The 21,874-nt window shown below is 38.4% G+C and overlaps 1 protein-coding gene across 2 annotated transcripts in view; it reads right to left on the bottom strand.

Moving 5' to 3' along the window:
• Positions 1–21,874, bottom strand: part of LOC110196697 (uncharacterized) — a 289,810-nt gene that overhangs the window by 39,241 nt on the left and 228,695 nt on the right. For both annotated transcript variants that reach the window (XM_020970061.2, XM_020970060.1), the window contains exons 28-32: positions 21,408–21,515; positions 15,004–15,225; positions 8,461–8,622; positions 4,755–4,925; positions 3,577–3,720 (exon numbers count right to left, since the gene is read on the bottom strand). In XM_020970061.2, coding sequence (XP_020825720.1) covers positions 3,577–3,720; positions 4,755–4,925; positions 8,461–8,622; positions 15,004–15,225; positions 21,408–21,515 — 807 coding nt within the window. The remainder of the gene's footprint in view (positions 1–3,576; positions 3,721–4,754; positions 4,926–8,460; positions 8,623–15,003; positions 15,226–21,407; positions 21,516–21,874) is intronic.

The raw sequence follows: 21,874 nt of genomic DNA, 5'->3' as shown, positions 1-21,874 counted from the left end.
ACTTCCAAGGTGTAAATCTTCACACTGAAAATTTAACACTTAGCTCTCAATAGCCAGTAGGTACTGGATCCAGTATACTCCTACATTCAACTCAGTTATTAAGCACCTACTCTCTGCAAGGCATCATGCTAAGTGTTGTAGATACAAACACAAGAACAACAACAAAAACAGTGCTTGCTCTTGAGTTTAATATTCTCTACTACATTGTAGGAAAGTTTTAGAGTGATGGCTGGGACTGAATTCCAGTGTGTTGGCCTGGCCCTGATGTTATACAGTGCCTATATAATTCAGTACTAAAAAATACGCACTCAGCCCATAAGGACTTCAAGATTGAACGCAGGGGTTCATAGCCTTTTTTCTGTCATGGAATTCTTTGGCAGTCTGGTGAGATAAATGGACTTTTTTTTTTTACAAATTAAATTTTATTTTTCTTTCCCCCCTTACTGCATTAATAATACAAAGGAAAAAAAAACCAGAATTTTTGTACAAATATGCATAACTAAGCAAAACAAATTCCCATATTGATCAGGTCCAGAAACTATATGTCACATTTTGCACCCTGAATACTGTTTTTCTGTAACAGGGTGGAAAGCGTCTGTCATCATCAGTCTATTGGAATCACATTTGGACATTGCATTGATCAGAATTTTTAAGTTTTTCAATCTTGTTTTACAGCATTGTTGTTATTATAGAAATTGTTCTTGTTCTGCTCTCCATCAGTTCACATATGTCTTCCTAGGTTTCCTGGAAACCATGGTTTTCATCATTTCTTATGGTACAATGATGTTCCATTCCATTCATTCATATCAGGGAAGTATGCCCTTATCAAGCATGGGAAGTCTCAGTGTTGGAAGATGCTGGAATTGAGAAAACCATGTGAGAATAAATTTAATCAGCTCAATCAAAGGAACTGGGAAGGGGCTGCACCAGAGACCATGGTAATGTAAGTTGGCACAGACTTAAGGGAACTATGAAGCCCAAAGTGAGCAGCTTAGTTTTCATGGTTAGGGTTAATGTGCTTATCACTGCATGGCCTCAACAAGGATAATGACATAGCTGGAGTAAAAGTAATGATCAGTTTGGCAGAGAACCATATAGTATTTGAGCTAAATGATTGGGACTGAAAAAAGGAGCAGGTAGGGGTGAAGGGCAGCTGGGTATAGAAAACAAAAGGCATAACAGAGGCTGATTCTAAATTAATTTACAAAAGTGGAAGGAGGCACAGAGGGAAGAGAGGCAGCTACATTGTGAGACAAAGTGATGCTCCAAACTACACCTTGTAGCCAGCCTCTTATGACCACCATTAAATATTGATAAGTACTCTTAGTGAACAGCTAAATGCTACAGAAAAATTTAAAAGGTCAACACGATCCAAGCCTGCCAGGAGCTGATTGTGTAATTCAACAGTGCACTTATGTAATAACAAAGGGTAAGGGAGCCTTCACCTGAGGTTGGCCATATTATCATACATGTGCCATTGTGCCTATCGATTGTATGTGTGTGTGTGTGTGTGTGTGTGTGTGTGTGTATTTATTTGTGCTACTTTCTTCCTTCAACAATTAGGTTTGGTAGGGGAAGTGTCTTTATATCCATTTAACAGTGATGAGTCACTGAGATTTCAACTATTTTGGGATGAGTGAGCTGAACAGGACAAGAAAGTGTGCTCTCTTAGCATGAGAAGGGCTTCCAAGAACTGAGTCAATTGAAAGAGATACTTTGGAAGAAGGAAGCTGTGGGTAAGTCATCAGTGAATTATGTAATAAGGTCTTGATAGATTGACTTTCAAATGCACTCAGTTGATGTTTTAGTAGGAGAGGAATTCCTAACTCTGGAAACTGGCAAATCTAGCCTAAACTATTTATATATAAGTCCGTTTTAAAACTGTATTCAAGCTAGTTGCTTGAAATACAGCAGTTTAACAAAAAATTGTTGAGCAGAATCAGGAAAATGATTTGTACAATGAATACAATAATATAAAGGAAAACAATTTTGAAATATTTAAGAACTCTGATCAATGAAATGACCAATCATGCCTCCAGAAAGCTAGTGAGTCATGATTCTCACTTCTGGAAGAGAAGTGATGGACTAGAGATGCAGAATGAGAAGTAGATTTTTAGACTTAGCCAATGCCTGAATCTGTTTTGTTTGACTACACTTATTTATTATCAGGAGGGCTTCTACTTGCAGAAGAAGAATTGTAGGAGGAGAGTGGGCATGAAGTGATTGTGATACAGAAAAAAAAGAAAAAGAGTCAATGTAACATTAAAAAATACACAGAAGGAAAGTGACAGAGGCAAACGACTTTTATTAATATTGGGCTAAACTGAATATAAACAAAAAATGAACTACATAATTGGAGTTTACAATTTCACATACATATCTTCAAAGGTTCAAATTTTTTGATGTTTAGTTTTATAATAAAAAAGAGAGACATACATTTTATTTATTTTAAACCCTAAAACTTCCCTGAGAGCTTTGGTCTCAAATTCTGGTTCTGCCACCTGAGTGATCATGAGTAAGTCATTTAATGTTCTGAGACTCAGTTTCACATTTGCAAAATTAGAGGGTACATAGATGTCCTGTAGGAGCCCTTCTACCTCTAAGTATTTAATACTATGAGTCTTAAAAATAGCCTAGGCTAGACTCAACATTTTGTCATAGATTTGTGAGTCTCATTTAAAATTTTGGAAAAGTGTTGTTTGTAGTTGCTACTGTGGTACATTCTTAACAATACAGTTTGAATGAAGTTATTAATATGCTGCTTATTAATGATGAAATGAACAAGGTCCTAAACATTTGAGGGCTCTCAGTCTTCCCTCTAATTCCTTAAATGCCGCTGTATGGGCTTAATAATTGTTTCTGAATTTACTTGTTGAATTGGGTCTTTGAGATAGATTCATTCTAATACATATATATTCTTTTCTCTATTTATATCACGTACCCCTAGCAGGAAGTCAAACTGTATTTGTTTGCTCCTTTAAATTTTTGCTTACAGTTCACCTTTGAAATTGATCTCCTCTGGTTCCTTTAGGTTACTATAACCACCCTAGCAATTTCTGTTAACACTTATAGAAATATCTATATCTCTCCACATGTGTATATACATAAGCACACTACATATATACTCATATTCATACATATATAATCGTTAACTACAGTGGATTAAATATGGTTTTTACATTTAAATCATTTGTACTTTTACATGTTTTTCTTCAGCTTATATGCTTTCCTAATTTGACTGTCTTTTTTTCCCCAGGCAATTGTGGTTAAGTGACTTGTCCAAGGTCACACAACTAATAAGTGTCAAGTGTTTGGTCTGAGGCCGGATTTGAACTCAGGTTCTCCTGACTTCAGGGCCAGTGCTGTATCCACTGCGCTATCTAGCTGCCCCTGTAAGCATATTGAGGACAGAGACTATGTCATTTCTTTTTTTTGGGGGGGGTAACTCATTGGAGTTACTACTAGTAGTCTCTATGTGTTGAGTGCACAAAAAACAATGATTCTGGTTCATTGTGAATATCATACCATGCCACTGTGAAAGAAACATAACATTGGTTTGACAATAAGTTGACATACCTTTCAAGCCTGGTTCACCAGTTAGACCTTTCAAACCAGGAATTCCAAAATCGCCAACCTCTCCTTTATATCCAATGATTCCTGGTCTTCCTTTGATACCCAACATGCCTTTGAAACCTTCCATACCAGGAGACCCTTTGAAACCTTGGTGAAAAGAATTGAAGTGCTGGGTTAGTCAATACTAAATGGTCAGTCAACACAAAATCCCAAGAGGTCCTAATGAAGATAACCTTTCAAATCATAGGAGAATTATGCATCATTTCCATCTCATAAGCAGTGACAGTTTGTTTATGAAGAACTCAAGTCTTTGCTCTAACAAAATTCTACTCAGAAAGAAGATTTCCTGGGGTATTCTAATTTTCTTCCTTTCTCTCTCTCTCTCTCTCTCTCTCTCTCCTCTCTCTCTCTCCTCTCTCTCTCTCTCTCTTTCTCTCTCTCTCTCTCTCTCTCTCTCTCTCTCTCTCTCTCTCTCTCTCTCTCTCTCTCTCTCTCTCTCTCCCTGTCTCTCTCTCTCTCTCTCTCTCTCTGGTAGCTTTCTTTATTTACCAACTTGTAGTGAGGAGGTACATGTCTAGTTGCAACCAGAGTAGCCAAAGAGGAAAGAAATACTTTTAAGCAAAATTAACATAAACTTATAGGCCAGCCAGGAGATAATGAAGAACTGACGGCAGAAATTAATGGAACATCAACAATATGCCACTCACAGAACTGAGAAGTGGAAAGAAAGAATTGCCATTATACCATCGTTGAATTGTTCAAGGGACAAATGTGCTCTGATTCCTGATGAAATGCCTGTTAACATGTAAATATCTTTAGAGTAGAAAAGTCCATTTTCCTGCATTTTATTTCTATATTTACTAAATTACTTTCTGACCAGTAATTCAGTCTCCTGAAAAGAAACAGGAAGAAAGTGCCCAACGTCCACAAGCAATTACTCCAATTCTTGGGTCAGGTATACCTCTGGTGCAAATTTTAAAACTGGAATGTGGTAAAAAGCAGCCTTTGAGGGGTTTTAAATAATACTAGATGACCCCCTCAGGACTTCAGATCTACTGAGCTGAGAGAGCAAGACTCTGGGCTGGTGGTGAGCCCACCAAGATTCAATAGCCCTAAGACCTGGTTTGTCTAAATCATCATCCTTATAAATGTTATTCTAGTAAATATATACTTGGAGGTACCTTTTGTTCCTGGGATGCCAGGCATTCCAGGTATCCCCTGAAATCCAGGTTCTCCTCTTCTGCCTTGCTCTCCTATAAAACCAGTATCACCTCTGTCACCATCCAGACCTTTCATCCCCACAGGGCCAGGGACGCCTACATCACCTCGATCTCCTCTATCACCAGGTAGACCTATAAAAAAAAGGCAGATTTTAAAAAAAGATTACAAAAATATATTCACAGAGAGCAAAATGCTTTTATGATGGTCTTCATGGAACTAGCTAAACATTTTCCAATCTAGTTCAAAACAAATTGTTATGAATGGCTTGCTGTGTGTGCAAGTTATATGCTAGATGTAGAAGAATCTATAAGATGATTTACACACACACACACACACACACACACACACACACACACACACACACAAACCCTGCCATTAGGGAACTTACTGATAGTGGCTCCAGGAGAGAGAAAACGGTTTGTACACAAATTACAATAAGTAAGAATGTAATAAGTGAATGGGAAAAGCAAAAGAAATAGGGATGAGGGCTTTGCAAAGGCAAAACTTCTTAGTAGTAAGATAGGAAACCATGGACATGTTGAGGAAATCTAAAATTAGCATAGAAACTTTCTAAGTTGAAAATTTCTAAGAGAATTTTATACTTATCAGTGGTTGGCAACCTATATTGTGCATGCCAAGATTGGCATGTGAAGTTATTTTGAGTGACGTGGCCAGGGCCAGTCCTGGGACAAAACTATGAAATCTATGAAGTTTATTTTGGGGTACAATTCTACCTCCCTCATTAGTTTCCTTTTATGCTCTCATGCCACCTCTTTCATGTAGAAATTCAGTTCTCCTGCCCTTCCAGCCCACATACTGTACTCCACATGTAACTTTAAGACTAAAAAGTCTTCAATGATATTACAAATAATTACAGCTCCTCAAGGTAGGGGTTAGGGTTGCTGCCTGATTTACCTGCTAGGCAGGTTAGGTATAGTGGCTCCTCAGTGTTGGTAGATGGTACCTTGCCTTCTGGCTGTCTTTCCCCTCCTTCTGACTACCTCATATATGTTAATGGGGGTTAGAGGAGCTCTCCCCTCTGGTTGCCCTGACTTCTGCTTCAGTCCCTTCTCCATTTCTAATGTTACTACCCTAATTAAAACCCTTATTTCCTCATGCTTGAACTCTCTCAGGAGCTCTGGAACTGGCTTTCCCTGCCTCTTGTCTCTTTCTATTGCCCTCTCATATCAGAATAATCTTTCTAAAATGTCATGTTGATCACAGACGTTCCCTTCTCAAAAACGGTCAAAAGCTCCCTGTTTCCACCAGAATAAAGTTCAAACTCTTAAAACTGGATACAACCCCTAACCCTTTCAATCTTGTCATTTATTCTACTCTAAATAACTTTCTACTCTGGTCTGGCTATTGAACACTCCTTAAGCACGTCTGCTGACTTCTTTGTTCTCCCAGCTCCCTTTGACTGGCTTCATCTTTCTTCTCTCTGCTTACCTAAATTCTGCTGCTCCTCAGAGTATAGCTCAAGTCTGATCACAGATTTTGCACTGGAAGGGACCTCATTTTAACTCCATTTTATAAGGAAAAGGAAATGGAAGTCCAGAAAGATTAGCTGATTTGCTCTGGCCACACAGGCATGATGCTCCGGAGCTGAGATTTGAGCCTAGGTACTCTCACTGCAAAGCCAGTGGATTTTCTCATTAATACAGACTTCCTAAATTACTACAGTTCTCAATGACAGGTTCCTTTCCTGAACTCTTGGAATATTTGTTTGGCATTCATTTGGCTTATCTCAATGCTGCCTTGCATTGTCATTCAACATTTCCTGTGTACATTGGGTGCTACATTGTGAAAGGATTTTTTTCAGATAAATTTTGTGACCGTTTTTTAATTTTCCACTTGCCAAAATTTCCCACTGTATCCTTCCCTTTCCTGAAATATAATAAATACAACAACAAAACAAATGATTATTTAAAAATAAAAAAAAGGAATAAGGAGGAAAATCAGCAAAACTATCACTGTATTTTAAAAAATGACAACATGCTCAATGTTTCAGACCCAGGGGCTGCCCTCCTACCTCTGCCAATGAATGGACAGAGGTGTTTTCTCTTATCACTTTATTGGGGTCCAGATTGTTCTTAATAATGTTGCAACATTCCTTTCCAGGTTGTCCTTTTCGTTTATGTTGCTGAAATCATTGTGTATGTTGTTTTCTTGGTTCTGCTCATTTCACTTTGCAACAGGGAAGGGCTTTAAATGCAGGCCAACATTGGTTAGAAATAAGAACTTTCACTGCTTAAAAATGGACTAGAATCAGAAAGGATCAACTCTTTGGTGCAGGATCCTTCCCAATTGGATACTTGACCAGAGGACTTTTTGGGGAAACTGATTCCAGCACAGTGTGATCTCCTGTACTCTTATATCTCTGAAGACACACCTATAGGGGACTTTTTCACCTAGAGGCACCAAGAAGCATTTATTTAGAATTGAGTTTCCTACCTGGGATCCTCAAACTTTTAAAAAAAATTACAAATTTATATGTGTGTATATATATATATATACATATATATTTATATATATATATTATATATATATTATATATATTATATATATAAATATAAATATATATTTCCGTCATAATCCTGTGTATTCTTTGGAAAAGGAAATGGCAAAACATTCTAGTATCTTTGCCAAGAAAACCCTATGGAGAGAGGTCCATGGAGTCATGAAGAGCTGGATGTGACTGAAACGCAGGACAACAGCCACAAATTATATGTTCCGCATTTTATATTTTTTATTTATTTTTATCTTTTTTTAATTTTAAGGCAATTGGGGTTAAGTGACTTGCCCAGGGTCACACAGCTAGAAATTGTCAAGTGTTTGGTCGGAGGTCACGTTTGAACTCAGGTCCTCCTGACTTCAGGGCCAGTGCCCTATCCACTGCATCACCCAGCTGTCCCATATATTCTACATTTTAAAAACATTACTCTGAAAAAGGTTTTCCAGATTGCCAAAGGGGACCATGACCACAAAACTGCTAAGAACTCTTGCTTTAGACCATACCTGCACAACTTGTGGCCCACGGGCCACTTACGGTCCATGAGTACACCAAAGGATTTTGAGGGGCCCACAAAAAATGTAAAGGATATCTTCCTCTACATTTTTCACAGGCCGCCTGAAATCCTTCAGTGGGCCGCAGGTTGTGCAGTCCTGCTTTAGACTATGTACTGGGCACAACTAAATAAAAGAGTTCCCAGGATTTCATTTTCCATAATGTTAGGTATAGGATTGACAGAGAATCACCCACTGGAAAAATTCCCTAGACTATACCTTCCCAAGAAGGTTGAATGCTTGGTTTCATAGTGGTAATAACACCAGAAGAGGATTATGATTGGTTAAGTATATTGAAAAGGGCCAGGTTGAAAAAGTATAGCTGCTAAAGAGGGCAGGAGGGAAGGCAGAATAAGTAGGGATCATGAGACAAGCTGTGGGTTGTTTTGACAGTGAGGTATAGAAGAGTCCAGTGGAATGGCATTGCCATGGTGTCCTCAAATACAGGGGTCCTAACAAGATCCTGACAACTCCAGATTCAAAGTAAGAGGCATCATAAATCTCCAGCTTGTCCTGAGAAGCCAATGCAGAACTCTAAAAAGCAGACATGATTGTTTTCTTGGAAGAACACTAGTGTCCTGAGAGCAGATTGTTACCTACCTGCAAATCCTGAAGGGCCTGGGAGACCTGGTAGTCCTTCTTGGCCTTGAGGGCCTGGAAAGCCATGTGTTCCAGGAGGTCCTGGTAATCCAGGTTGACCTGAAGGACCTGGGAATCCAGGCTGACCCTTCAACCCAGGCATTCCAGGCATACCTGGGCTTCCTATGGGAAATCAGAAAAATGGGTTTACATATCCAAATCTGTAAATTATTAATAATAAATTATAATAAATAATAATAACTCATTAATAACAAGCATTATTGTATACAAATATAATTATGTTATAAAAGAAATAGTATAATATATTAATATTGTATATAATATGATATATAACATTAATATAATATGTAAGTATGTTAATATATAATAATATATTATTAAATTACTGTAAATTATTAATAACAAAATCTTTTTGCCCAATATTTAACATTTTACCGGATAGAATCAGATTGATCTCACAGTGGCCATTTGTAGAAGATATGTAACCAAGAATATAATTGCAATCTTACAAATGAGAAAAATGAAGCATGAGGTGAGAATAATATCATGACATAGTGGCTAGAGGGCCAATATTGTAGTCTGGAAAACCTGAGTTCAAGTCCTATGTTTGATATGTACCACCTGGGGGCTCATGGTACACTTCACTTAACCTCAGAATCTCTGAGAGTTCCTCAAGGCACTAAAAGTTACACTTGTACTATACAAGTAAACTTGCTTATCTATATTAATGAAGGGAATTTCTACATTGGTTTCCTATACTGGTAAAATCAGAGTTCCAGACCAAAATAAATAAATACATAAAAGTAATTTAAAATGTTAAATTGTGACTTCAGGAGCCTTGTGGTGAAGCATGTTTCCCTTCTCTTAGAGGAGATGTGGAATGAAGAAAAGAGATCTGGACATGGCTAATGCACTTATTTGGCGCAGCTGTGTTGCAGCAGATAGCTGAAGTCAGGAAAACTCATCTTCATGAGTTCAAACCCAGCCTCAGACACTTACTAGCTATGTGACACTGAGTAAGTTACTTCACACTGTTTGCCTCAGTTTCCTCATCTGTGAAATGAGCTGGAGAAGTAATTGGCAAACCACTCTAATACCTCCGCTAAGAAAACCCCAAATGAGCTCACAAAGAGTTGGACATTACTGAAAATGACTGAACAACAACAAATGTATTTATTTTCATTAAGTATATACTTCTTTGTTACAAGGCAGAGTCTTCATATTGGGGTCAAAAGTCAGGAGGGGAAGCCACTGGGAAGTCAGAGGGAGAGAATAAAAAGAAATAAAAAGAATCGAGGTGATATTGACCAAAAGGACTCCTGGACTGAGAATCCAGCCTCCCTGACACTGAAGCCTGGGCTAGACACGCTGACTCGTGCCAACGCCCAAAGGACAGAAGCTTAACCAGCTATTTCATGAGTCTATCAGGAGGCTCAGAGGAAATAGTGTACGTAAAATATTTTAGAAGCTTTAATGTGTTACATAAACATGAGTTATTATTACTATTAACATTAGTAGTAATAATAGCATTATGAGCAGAATTCATGTAACTACAGCATGCTGTCACCAAGGGCACATATGTGGGGGGCCATAGGGGAGGAAAAAGAGAATGAACGTTGACAGATTGTTAAATGACTTTTAAAAATAGGCTGTGCTATGGGCTGTGAAGTCAAGAGGCTAAAACTGATGTCCCCCTGCCTCGCAGATATCTGGCTTCCTCCAGAAAGCCTGTGGAGTAAAGACTGATGCACCAGCTTATCCAAGTAACATTTAGAGTTTGGCATAAGTTGAGGGGGCTAAGAAAGCATAGGCTTTTGAGGAAGAAGGGGGTAGTGGTAGTAGAAGACAGCCTCTGGTTTGTAAAAATTTTCTTTTCTGTCTCTGTCTCTCTTTCTCTGTCTCTCTGTCTCTGTCTCTCTGTCTCTGTCTCTCTCTCTCTCTCTCTCTCACACACACACACACACACACACACACACACACAGAGCTACCATGAGATGGCCCTGAACCACAGACTATCTTTGAAAACTATACCTTTCAATGCTGTTATGCCAGCAGAAAAGTCCATTCAGGTTAGAAATACAAAATACACAATGTTTTCCACTTTGGATTTGCTGCTACTATTATTGCTTTTTTATTTAATATTTTAGAAGACAATTTCTTTCCAGTTCTAGATTATGATTCCAAGATCCTCCAAAGCCTAGCAAAACTAATAGTTTTGTGAGTGTGCTGGTAAAGCTTGAACAACTGGCTTGGGAAGAGTAAGGCTATATGCACAGTACACCTCTAAGTATAATCTGCATTACTGACATTCTCTCCATCACTTTCTTCATGCTCAAGAAAACAGTAAAAGAAACCCTGATTTGTAGCAGTTACTAATATCTGGGGTGTAAATATTCACACTGAAAATTTTATAATCTGCTCTTCACAGCTGGTTCCACCCAGCACTCTCCTAACTTTTTTGTAAATATACAACATTGAACTATAACCATCTGTACCTAGGTGCAGAATGGTTAGTGCTGAATCCAACAGCACATTGTATATGTATGTGTTTGTATACACACAGATGTGTGTGTGTATATATGTGTATACATATATGCATATGTATGTATGTATGTATGCACACATACACACTTATACTGTTGTTGTTCAGTTGTTTCAGATGTGAAACATCTTCATGACCCCATTTGGGATTTTCTTGGCAAAGACAGATATTGCAGTGCTCTGTCATTTCCTTCTCCAGCTCATTTTGCAAATGAGGAAATGGAGGCAAACAGGGTGAAGTGACTTACCCAAGGTCATACAGCTAGTATGTGCCTAAGGCCAGATTTGAACTCAGGAAGAGGAGTCTTCTTGACTTTAGGCCTGGCACTCTATCCACTGTACCACTTAAGCCCATGTACATTTATAGTTATATGTTTCATATTTTAAACTATGCTCAAATGTAGAATCCATCACACCAGAAGCAGGAAGAGCTATGTTCCTATAATATTGCTGAACTTCCTCATGATCACATGCAGTTATACTCTAAGTTCTGATGCATTGGAAGTTTGATTTAAAAAAAAAACCAACTTAAGAGCACTGGCTACACAAGGCTTATAAAACTGGCCATAAAGGTAGCACTAGGAGCTAGAGATCCTTAAACATCTAAAATAATTCTGCAGATATTTTTAAACTAAGACAACACAAAGCCTACAGGAAATATTTAAGTTTGTTTAAAATCAACAACTACCAGGGACATGATTGTCTAGGAGGGCTGTAACATAGATTGATTATGGGAATGCTGATACATTTGCCCTGTTCTGCTTTTCTTGAGAATTTGTAATTTTCACTTTTATTTAAGGGATCCCATGACATCTTTCACAGTACTGGATGTTTCTTTGTTTCATTATTACCATCTCCTTAATTGGTTCTCTTTCTGATTGACTCAATATAGAAACCTACAGATTTCTAATATATTGACTGACGAGGTGACAAGGGCTAGGCATGTAAACCTGGTAGTTCCTTTCTCTAATGAACTTAGGTTACACTGAGGGCAAGTCTCAGCATGTCCAACTGGATGGAGATTCAGTCTCAGAGTCAGGAAGAACTAGGTTCAAGTCTTTGCCTTGACACACAGAAGCCACATGCTTCTGGATGACTCACTTAACTTTTCAATATCCCTGGAAACTATCTAAGCCTATTGGAGAGAAAGTGTTGATCTGTAATGGTGGGAGAATCCCTTATTCCCATGAAATCATAAATTCAGTAAAAAAATAAATAAATTTAAAAAAAAAACACCAACAACCCCCCTCTAAAATCCTCCAAAAAAAAGAAACCAAATGAAAAAACAACAATCCTAAAAAAAGTGTCAGGCAGATCTTAGGTTAAAAAGTGAAGTAAGCTAAAGTGGTTTTGTGGCCTCCCTGCTCACTAAGGTTCTTTTCTTGGTTCTCCACCTTCAATCTCCTGGATACAAAATATTCTCATGCTATTCTGAAGAAGCCTTGGCAGCTCCCACTCTGGCATTATTTCATCCTCCCAACCTGCTAACACTTTATCTCCTCGATCAAAACTTACTTGTACTATGTCTCATTTCCTCAGAAGTTTGCCTTGTGAATGACAAAAGGCTATTTTGTATTTTAGCGTTAATGGGTACAATCAAATTAATGGGTTATTCTAGATAACATTTGACTTTGCTAGAAGATACTTCAGATACTTCAGCCAGGTGATTTGATGTGATAATGGAGCTAAGGGATCATCTGTTTCCTTCCAGTCATATCATAAATGCAACCTGCCACTCTGTCTATGACTGGGACAGCTACCTGGCTCCTTACATGCCCTCTAGACAGAACATGTCATTTGTGTACTCATCTTGCTACAGACCAAGTAATGGTGGATACGTTCTATATTTCAATGAGCTATATAGATGTCTTTGGCATTTAGTATGCCTGCGAATGCTTAGTCTTTATAATGCAATCCCTTATTAAGTGCCAGGGCTTTTGACTCTAAAAGCCAATTTAGTATACATTTGCATGTTTAAATTGACCCCAGGTTCAGACTATGTCAAATAAAATTAATGCAAGCTAACTTGTCAAACCAATATTAATAACATTACATGCAGCAAGCACATAATGGGTTTTTAAAGCCATTCATTTGAAATGCATCTCAAATCATTTGTATCCTGCCTCTTAACTCTCAGTATAGACCTCTGAATTATTGGGCCAGACCCCACCTATCACCTAAGCCATATTCCCTTAGTAGGATCTCATAGCTGGATCTGGCTTAACTCCCTTATTTTAAAGATAAGGAAATTGAGGCCCAGAGATGTGAACAAATTTACTAAGGTCACATATGTTGTAAATGGAGGGATAGGATTTGAATTCTGGTGTTCTGGCTCTAAACCCAAAGCACCTTTTTTGTTGTTCAGTGTGTATGACTCTTCATCACCCCATTTGGGGTTTTCTTGGCAAGGATACTGGAGTGGTTTGCCATTTCCTTTTCCAGTTCATTTTATAGATGAGGAAACTGAGGCAAATGGGGTAAGTGACTTACCCAGGATCACCCAGCTAATAATTGCCTGATTTGAACTTAGGTCTTCCTGACGGCAGACTGGTGTTCTATCTGTTGTACCACCTAGCTGCCCAAAGCTCTTTCAGTTATTATATACCTAGGAGGACCAAGTTCCTTTCTTCCTCCTTCACCTTCAATTTAGAATAACAAAATGGACCATATTGAACTAAATTAGAGGATGCAAACAGACAATATTATCGTTATTATCATGAAAACTATTTCAGATGAATTCTGAAACTGAACAGGGGAACTCATTATGGTAGAACTCAGACAACATTTTTTGTATCCTTTTATCTACTATTAGAATTATAGCTGATGGTGATATAATGCATTAAGTTCTACAAACCACTTAACATATAATACCTCATTTGATCTTTACAGTAACCCTCTAAGGTAGGTCCGATAGGTATGGAAGAAAGGATTAGAAATTAGGCTTCCACAACAGAACAAGGGGATTCTGAGGACTTCTAAGATCTTGTGGGTAGTCCCTCAACCACTCAGAAAGTGCCCCAAACATTCTGCAAAGAACCAGCTCCTTAACAAAGAGCCCTGGAGGCTAAACCAGTTGCTAACCATCGAGGTCAAGGATGGGGCCTCGACAGGGCAAAGGCTTTTCTCCACTGTGCTTGCTTAATAAGCTTATTGAATATTAACTGACACACCCTGATGGCAGAAATAGCTGCCATTTGTGAACACTGGATGCATAAAGTGGGAAGAGTTAACAGGACATGGAGGAACATGGGATGGGCTGTTCAGGAAGAGTGTAACTCAGATGAACTAGACCAATATTAGCCCTGGTGGGTGGAGTACAGATCTTACTAACCATTTAAAAGTTGATTGTGCCACTGAAATAGCACCCACATGCCCACTTCTCTCATGAGAAGTGTAATATAGGCTTTCCTTCACTCACTTTTGTGGTAGATTTTTGTTTCAGATTTTTCTAACAGTTATTATCACCATCCCATTTAATCGATGAGAAAACGGTTTCAGTGAGGTTAAGAACCTTGTCCATGGTTACATATGCAGACATGCAGACACACATACACATAGAAACTCCCGCTCCACCCCCCATACATACACATTCCAAATTATGTATAATGATGGACAATTTCCTTAACCTCACTGAGACCATCTATACATCCATTTAAAATCATCTGCTTATGATATAGTTATACATATACATATATATAACTATAGTTTATATATATAAATATTATACATATAAAACTATAGTTTATGTACATAATACTATATGTATTATATAAAACCACACACATATATAGCATTCAAGACAGGAACTGAGCTAAGGGCTCTTCTTATTCTTTCTATCTCACCATACTATCTCTATAATATATTATATTGCCCTCTTTATACCCAACACAAGGAAGTTCAAAAAGTCCATTAGGATTAAGAGATCCTACTAATATCTTCAGTAGTAAATGAGAGTTGCTGCTCTTACCCTCCAAACACTGATTTATTGAAAAAGAGATTTACCTCTAAATCCTTGAGGCCCCCTGTTTCCTGGTTCTCCTTTCAGCCCTGGGATTCCAGGCAATCCAGGATCTCCTGGGAGACCAGTCTGTGCACCTAATACTTCTCCAGGTAGTCCTTTTTGTCCTGCTGGTCCTACAGCACCTGGTAGTCCTGTAGTTCCTGGGCTTCCATCCAGCCCAGGGAGCCCTGTTGCATCTTTGGATCCTCTGGGTCCAACAAATCCTAAAAGAAAAAATAGATAACCACTGTAGCTATTGGTCATGAATAATATACTTTAAAAGTACATGATTGAAACGGAACAGCTTTGCAAAGGACATATACCTTTTGGTGGAGTCGTGAATTAGTTCAACCAGGCTGGAAAGCAATTTGAAACTATGCCCCCAAAGTTGTTAAACCATGTATATCCTTTGACTCAAATATGCCACTACTAGACCTTTCCCACAAAGAGGTCAACGAAAGAGGAAAGGGATCCTCATGTACAAAAATATTTCTAGCAACTTTGGAGGTTATACAAAGAACTGGAAACTAAGGCAGTGCTCATCAGTTGGAGAATGGATGATCAAATTATAGTATATGAATGTAATGGAATTATATTTACTGTGCCATAAGAAATGATAAAAGGGGTAGTGGTCAAGGAAGCCCAGTTTTATGATCTGATGTGAATGAACAGAACCCAGTGTAGGAAGCAGACAAACCAGAGAGCTTTGAAAGTAAAGTATTATTATATTCTCATATACTTCCAAGGAAAAGTAGGCTGAATGAGACAGAGATTTACAGATTTCATGTTCAACTCACATTATCTGTTCTACTTTTTATATGGAAATTCTAATTTTATTTGTTCTTTGTTAAACAAACCAAAACCCCCCCAAAGAGCATGTCTAGACAAGGCACCTTTCCCCTTGATCTATCTTTGGGCCTTCTATAGCCACTTTGAATGAGACTTCTTATAAAATATGAGTGTTCTGTCCTCAGGGCCTCTTCTTGGTCCTTCCTTTTCTGGTCATAATCCTAACATTTGTGGAAGATGGAGGTTTTTTTTTAAACTATCTGAATCTTATAAAGTTACTCCACGTTTTCTGTTTAAAAAAGGAAACAGAAAAGATAGAAACTTGGTATGACCTCTCTTGTTCTATGTGAAAGTGTTGCTTGCTATAAAACTTTGCAGTACAAAATCAAAGGGAGATAAAAACGTAGAGTTAAAATATCTTGGATTATAGATTTCTGTCTGGTAACAAATCCCTAATGAGACACCAGTTTTTTGGAGACCTTTGTTTCAATAAAGAATTAATCAATGGCCCCTTGTGTGAAATTTACTGTAAAAAAAAAGTCAGCTATGATGCACTTACATGGAGAGACACTGGATGTCATATGCTTGAGTGGTTATGCAATTCACTGCTACCAGTGGGTCAAATTACCCATCACATTACTTCTTTCTTAACGCCCTGAACGCTGATTGACCTCAAATGGAATGTAGTATCTGAATGCTGACAGTAAGATATTTAGCAAGAGAAAAGAGGTTTGGGTTTTTTTTTTGGTCATTACTAACTGCTCTGTAGTATGTCATAATTACATCAAAAATTTTGCAATGTGCAAATACGTAGTGGGAAATTATTAAGTACTGAGAAGATGAAGTTACAGTGAAAACAGTGTTTTGTGCCCATTTTTAACAAAAGAGGTGTAATGCATGATGTTTGGGGATTTTCTCAGGGTCCCATTACTCTAGAGGAATTGGCAGGTGGAAGATGAATTAACTACTAGACCAATAGGTATGCTAAAAGTAAACAAGAGTAAAAGTTCTATTTTAATAGAGCATTAGTTAAGCTGTCTCCTATTTTTAAAAGTTTTAATGAAGTAATTAACTTGCATAATGAAAGAAAATCACATTTTTTCTACACTTATGGAATGTAAGGCTATTAGCATCTAGTAACATGGGAATGTGAGGAACTTAAACTCATATCTATATAACTTTTCATTGGCCTTACTGGATCTGATTTTCTACCTATGTTGTTAAAACTAGTTTAGACTAATGGGTCCAAACTCTATTTCACTTTGGCATGTTAATCATGAACTATGACTCATGTCAACATAGCTTTGTATTTGGTCTTAATTTCCAAGTTTTCAGTGAAGGATATCAACAGAGAAACAAATATATGCTGGGAAAAGGAAGTGGGCTGGTCATGCAGCAAGAGTGAGGGAAAACTGATGGACAGCATATATGTTGCTTTATCATGTCTATGAATCATCCCAAGCTTGTCATCCAAGTACTTGCTTTTTTTAAATTAAAAATGTTTATATTAAATTTTTTTTCAATAAATGAAAATCCATCTTCTCTTCCTTCTACCTTCTCCTCCCCTACCTTGAGAAGCAAGAAAACAAAGTTCTTGTTACAAATATGTATAGGTGGGCATGACAAATTCCCAGACTGGTCACATTAAAAAAAAAAGCTTCAATCTGTGCTTTCTTCCTTCATGACAACCCTTCCAATATTTGAATACAGCTATACTCTGCCATGTCTATTTTCTATTCTTTGGGCTAAACATACCTGAACCTTGTATGGCATGAACTTGAGACCCTTCACCATCATGGCTGCCCTACTCTAGAGCCCCCTAACTCTAGCAATGGATGCTGTTTCTAAAAATGGTCCCTAGAACTGGGGCAAAATAATACTCCAGATGTGGTCTGATGGGGTAGAGTATATTAGAACTATCAGGTCAAGTGAAGTCAAGTTAACAAGCATTTAGTAAGTACCTACTATGTGCCAGGCATTGTGCTAAGTTCTGGGGATGTAAAGGAAGGCCAAAAAAAAAAAAAACCAGTCCTTGGCTCTCAAGTAGCTCACAGTGTAATGGGGGAGATAACATACAAACAAGATACAAACAGGATAAATTGGAGATGATTTCTGAGGGAAGGCACTAAAGTTAATGAGGATTAGATAATGGTTTCTTGAAAAAGGCAGGACTTGGTTCTGCTCATTTATTTTGTGCAGATCTTTGCATGTTTTTCTAAAATCATTGAGCTCATCATTTCTTACAAGGCAGTAGTATCCCACCGCAATCATATACCACAACTTGTGCCACCATTTCCCAACTGATGGGCATACCTGCAATTTCCAGTTCTTTGCCACCACAAAGGGAGCTACTATAAATATTTTAGAACATATAGGTTCTTTTCCTTTTTCCCTAATCATCTTTGGAAATAGACCTAGTAGTGCCATTGCTGGATAGAAGTAAGGTAGATTTTGCTATTCTTTTTTAGGTAACAATTCCCAGGATCCATGGCCAAAACACTCTACTAGTTTTCAAGATCATAGATAATAGTTCCCAGGGTCATGGCTTGTAAACAGTTTCTACTGCGACTGTGCAAGGAGATATAGGGATGAGTTAACGTGAGTCTGTGAGCTTATTGTTGGCAAATTGCCTTCTTTGTGAGCTCCCTTACAAATCAGGGTCACTGGTTACTGCGAACTGCTCAGTGAATGGAGATTTGGAGAATGCATACGGAAATGCATTTGTGTCTGCCTCAACTGGCTCCCACTGAGGCCTGAGGGGATTTTGGGGAGTGTACAAGCTGGAATACTGTGACTGTTTCGAATCACCCGTCAAGATGTTGGGGTTGTTGCCCTCACTTCTCGCCCACACCTGTGAGAAGGGTGATTAGGGGATCCTGTAGGAGTTGGTGCCTCCATTATTAGGAACCCATTGAGAAGACTAGACTAGAATAAAGTAAGCTTATTTAACCCCTCTGAAGCTGTCTTTCTGCCCTTTTGGCTGCCCAGATCAAGAGCGAACCTGTTAGAAGCTGGAGTCCAAAAGCTCCAGTGGCTCCTGTGATATATTGGGTCAAAGAGTACAGGCAATTTAATAACTCTTTGGGCATAATTAATTCCAAGATTCAAAAGAAGTCAAAGAAGCTAGGAGGCACAGATGAGGAGGAAGAGGCTTCTAGATGAAAATGATGAAAAGTTGGGAGATGGAATGTCTTTAAAGAGGAACAGCAAAGAAGCTGGTATCACCAGGTCACAGGCTATGTGCAGAGAAATAAGGCTTTAAAAGACTGAGAAAATAAAAATGAAAAATAAAAAATGAGGGCAGCTAGGTGGTGCAGTGAATAGAGCACTGGCCCTGGAGTCAGGAGGACCTGAGTTCAAATCAGCCTCAGACATATAGCACTTACTAGCTATGTGACCCTGGGCAAGTCACTTAACCCCACTGCCTAGCAAAAATAAAGAATAATAATTAAAAAAAGACCGAGAAGATGGAAGAGGTCAAGTTATGAAGAGTTTTAAAAACCAAAAAGAGGATTTATATTTGATACTAGAAATAACAGGGAGCCCATGGAGTTTATTTAATAGAAGAGTGACACAGTCAGACGTGTGCTTTTGTAAGTTCAATCTGACAGTTGGCAGAGGATGTACTAGAGTGGGGAGAGACTTGTGGAAGGAAGACCAAGTAGCAGACTACTTCAATCATCCAAGTATGAGGTGATAAGGCGTGTACCAGGGTGGAGACAGCATCGGAGGAAAGAAGGGGGCATATGGGAGAAATGATACAAAGGTAAAATCAACAGTACCTGATTAGATATAGAAAATCGGGGGTGGGGTGGAGCAGGGACAGTGTGGAGTCGAAGATGACACCTAGATCGCAAGCCTGGGTGACTGAGAGGATGGTGGTACACTACATAGTCACAGGAAAGTTAGGAAGAGGAGAAGCTTGGGGGTAGGGTTAAAAGAAAACTAGTTCAGATTTGGACATGTTGAGTTTAAGAAGCTTATGAAATGTCCATTTGAGGCATGGAGAATGGAGGTCAAGAGAAAGATTAATGCTGCACAAATAGATCTCAAAATCATCTGCATAGAGGCAATAGTTGAATCCAATGAAGCATATGAGATCACCAATTAAAATACGGTATAGAAGGAGAAGAGGGCCCAGAACAGAGCACAGGGGGACACCTATGGTTCAAGGGTGAGACTGGGATGAAGATCCAGTAATGGAGAATGAAAAGGAATGGTCAGACAGGTGGGAGAACCAGGAGAAAGCAGAGTCACTAAAACCTAAAAAGAAGAGAGTATCAGGGAGAAGAAGGTGATCAATAGTGTTAAAGATTGCAGAGAAGTCCAGAAGGATGAGGATTGAAAAAAAGGCATTAGATTTGGCAATTCAGAAGTCACTGGCAACTTTTGAGCAGCAGCTGAATGATGAGGTTTGAAAACCAGAGTGCAGAGACTTAAGAAGAGAGTGAGAGAGAAATGGAAGTACCAGTTGTACTAGACCTTCTCAAGATGTTTAGCCACAAAAGAGAGGCGAGATATAGGAAAATGGTGAGTGGGGAAGGATTTAGATCAAGTGAGAAATTTTTGAGGATGAGGAAAGAAATAGGTGCATTTGTAAGTAGTAAGGAAGGATCTCTCTAATCCTGGATGCAATGTCAGTCTTTCTTGCTATTTTTTTAAAATGTAGCCTCAGAATACAATTACTTTGCTTTCTATATCACAACTTTGATTCATATTGAGCTCATAGTTCACTAATACTCTGAGATAATTTTCTGGTAAAGAACTGCCAATTATCTAGTACTTGAGAAGTTTATTTATTTATTTTTACTGTTCAATAAAGAAAACTCTGTATTTACAGGTAGGGGACCTGGGGCCTGGAGGGCACATGTGACCCTCTAGGTCCTCAAGAGCAGCCCTTTGTCTGAATCCAAACTTCACAGAAGAGATTTGTTTTGTGAAGTTTGGATTCAGTCAAAGGGCCACACTTGAGGACTTAGAGGGCAGTTAAAGGGCCACACTTGAAGACCCAGAGGGCCACATGTGGCCTCGAGGCTGCAGGTTCCCCAGCCCTGCACTAGATGCCAATCGCACAACACGGACATAGTAAAATGCTGACGTGCTAGATTTTTTTTTCCTGGAAATTGGCAAATAAGTGAATTGTGATGGTAACAAAATGCAGACCTTTTTAAAGTCGTGTCCAACAAGTGGCTTGGCACTATTCAAAAGTGATGAAAAGACTATTTGTACCATTAATATTAATGAACACTCAGAAGAAATTTATTTTTTTTGTTCAAAAGTTTAAAATTAACTAGAGGAACTTGACTTAGGGAAAACTTTTACTAGTTCTTTGAACTAGTGTTTTTCCTCTTTTGTATAAATTCTATAGGTATTCTCCATGAAAATTCAGAGCTAGGCAAAGGAAAACTTTATACACAGGTCAATAACCTCGGATATCAGAGGTTATCTCATGAAGGAGTCAACCATGTTTACTCAAGAGACAAATAGTAAGCAGATGATGATATGTCAAAAGAAACACTTAAATTGTAAAGAAAAAAATGGAGATATGTTTATTACAGATGAAACTAGAAATCATTTTTGGAGACCAATGGGTCAGGTGTGATGTGTTTCTTGCTACCTGGTGGGCCTGGATAACCTTCACGACCTCCATCTCCTTGGAATCCTTTGAGCCCAATAAATCCATCTGCACCCGGGAATCCTGGAATCCCTCTTTGACCTTTAGCACCTAAAAGACCCAAACAAACAACAAATCAGATCTGTATAAGGAAACCCACACTAGTAGGTTTGGGACAAAATGCAGTTCAACTTATGATACTTAACATGATCATATTTCAATATTAGCAGCAACGTAGTTTAGTGCAAAGAGCACTGGATTTGGTTTTAGAGAATCTGAGTTTGAATCTTGACTTTGCTACTCGTTCCCTGTATAATTTTGAACAGATCACTTAACTTCGTTGGGCCCTCAGTTTACTCATTTGTAAAATTGAGAGGATTGGGCTAGGTCTAAGGTCTTTCACCTGCTTTAAACCTAGGATCCTAAGTAATCCTATGATGGGGATAATGAGTTGTCATTCAGTCATTTCT

Source organism: Phascolarctos cinereus, unplaced genomic scaffold (assembly GCF_003287225.1).
Source record: "Phascolarctos cinereus isolate Bilbo 61053 unplaced genomic scaffold, phaCin_HiC Scaffold_7;HRSCAF=346, whole genome shotgun sequence".
Lineage (NCBI taxonomy): Eukaryota > Metazoa > Chordata > Mammalia > Diprotodontia > Phascolarctidae > Phascolarctos > Phascolarctos cinereus.
Note: the sequence above shows the minus strand (reverse complement) of the source record. Positions and strands in the feature narration are given on the sequence as shown.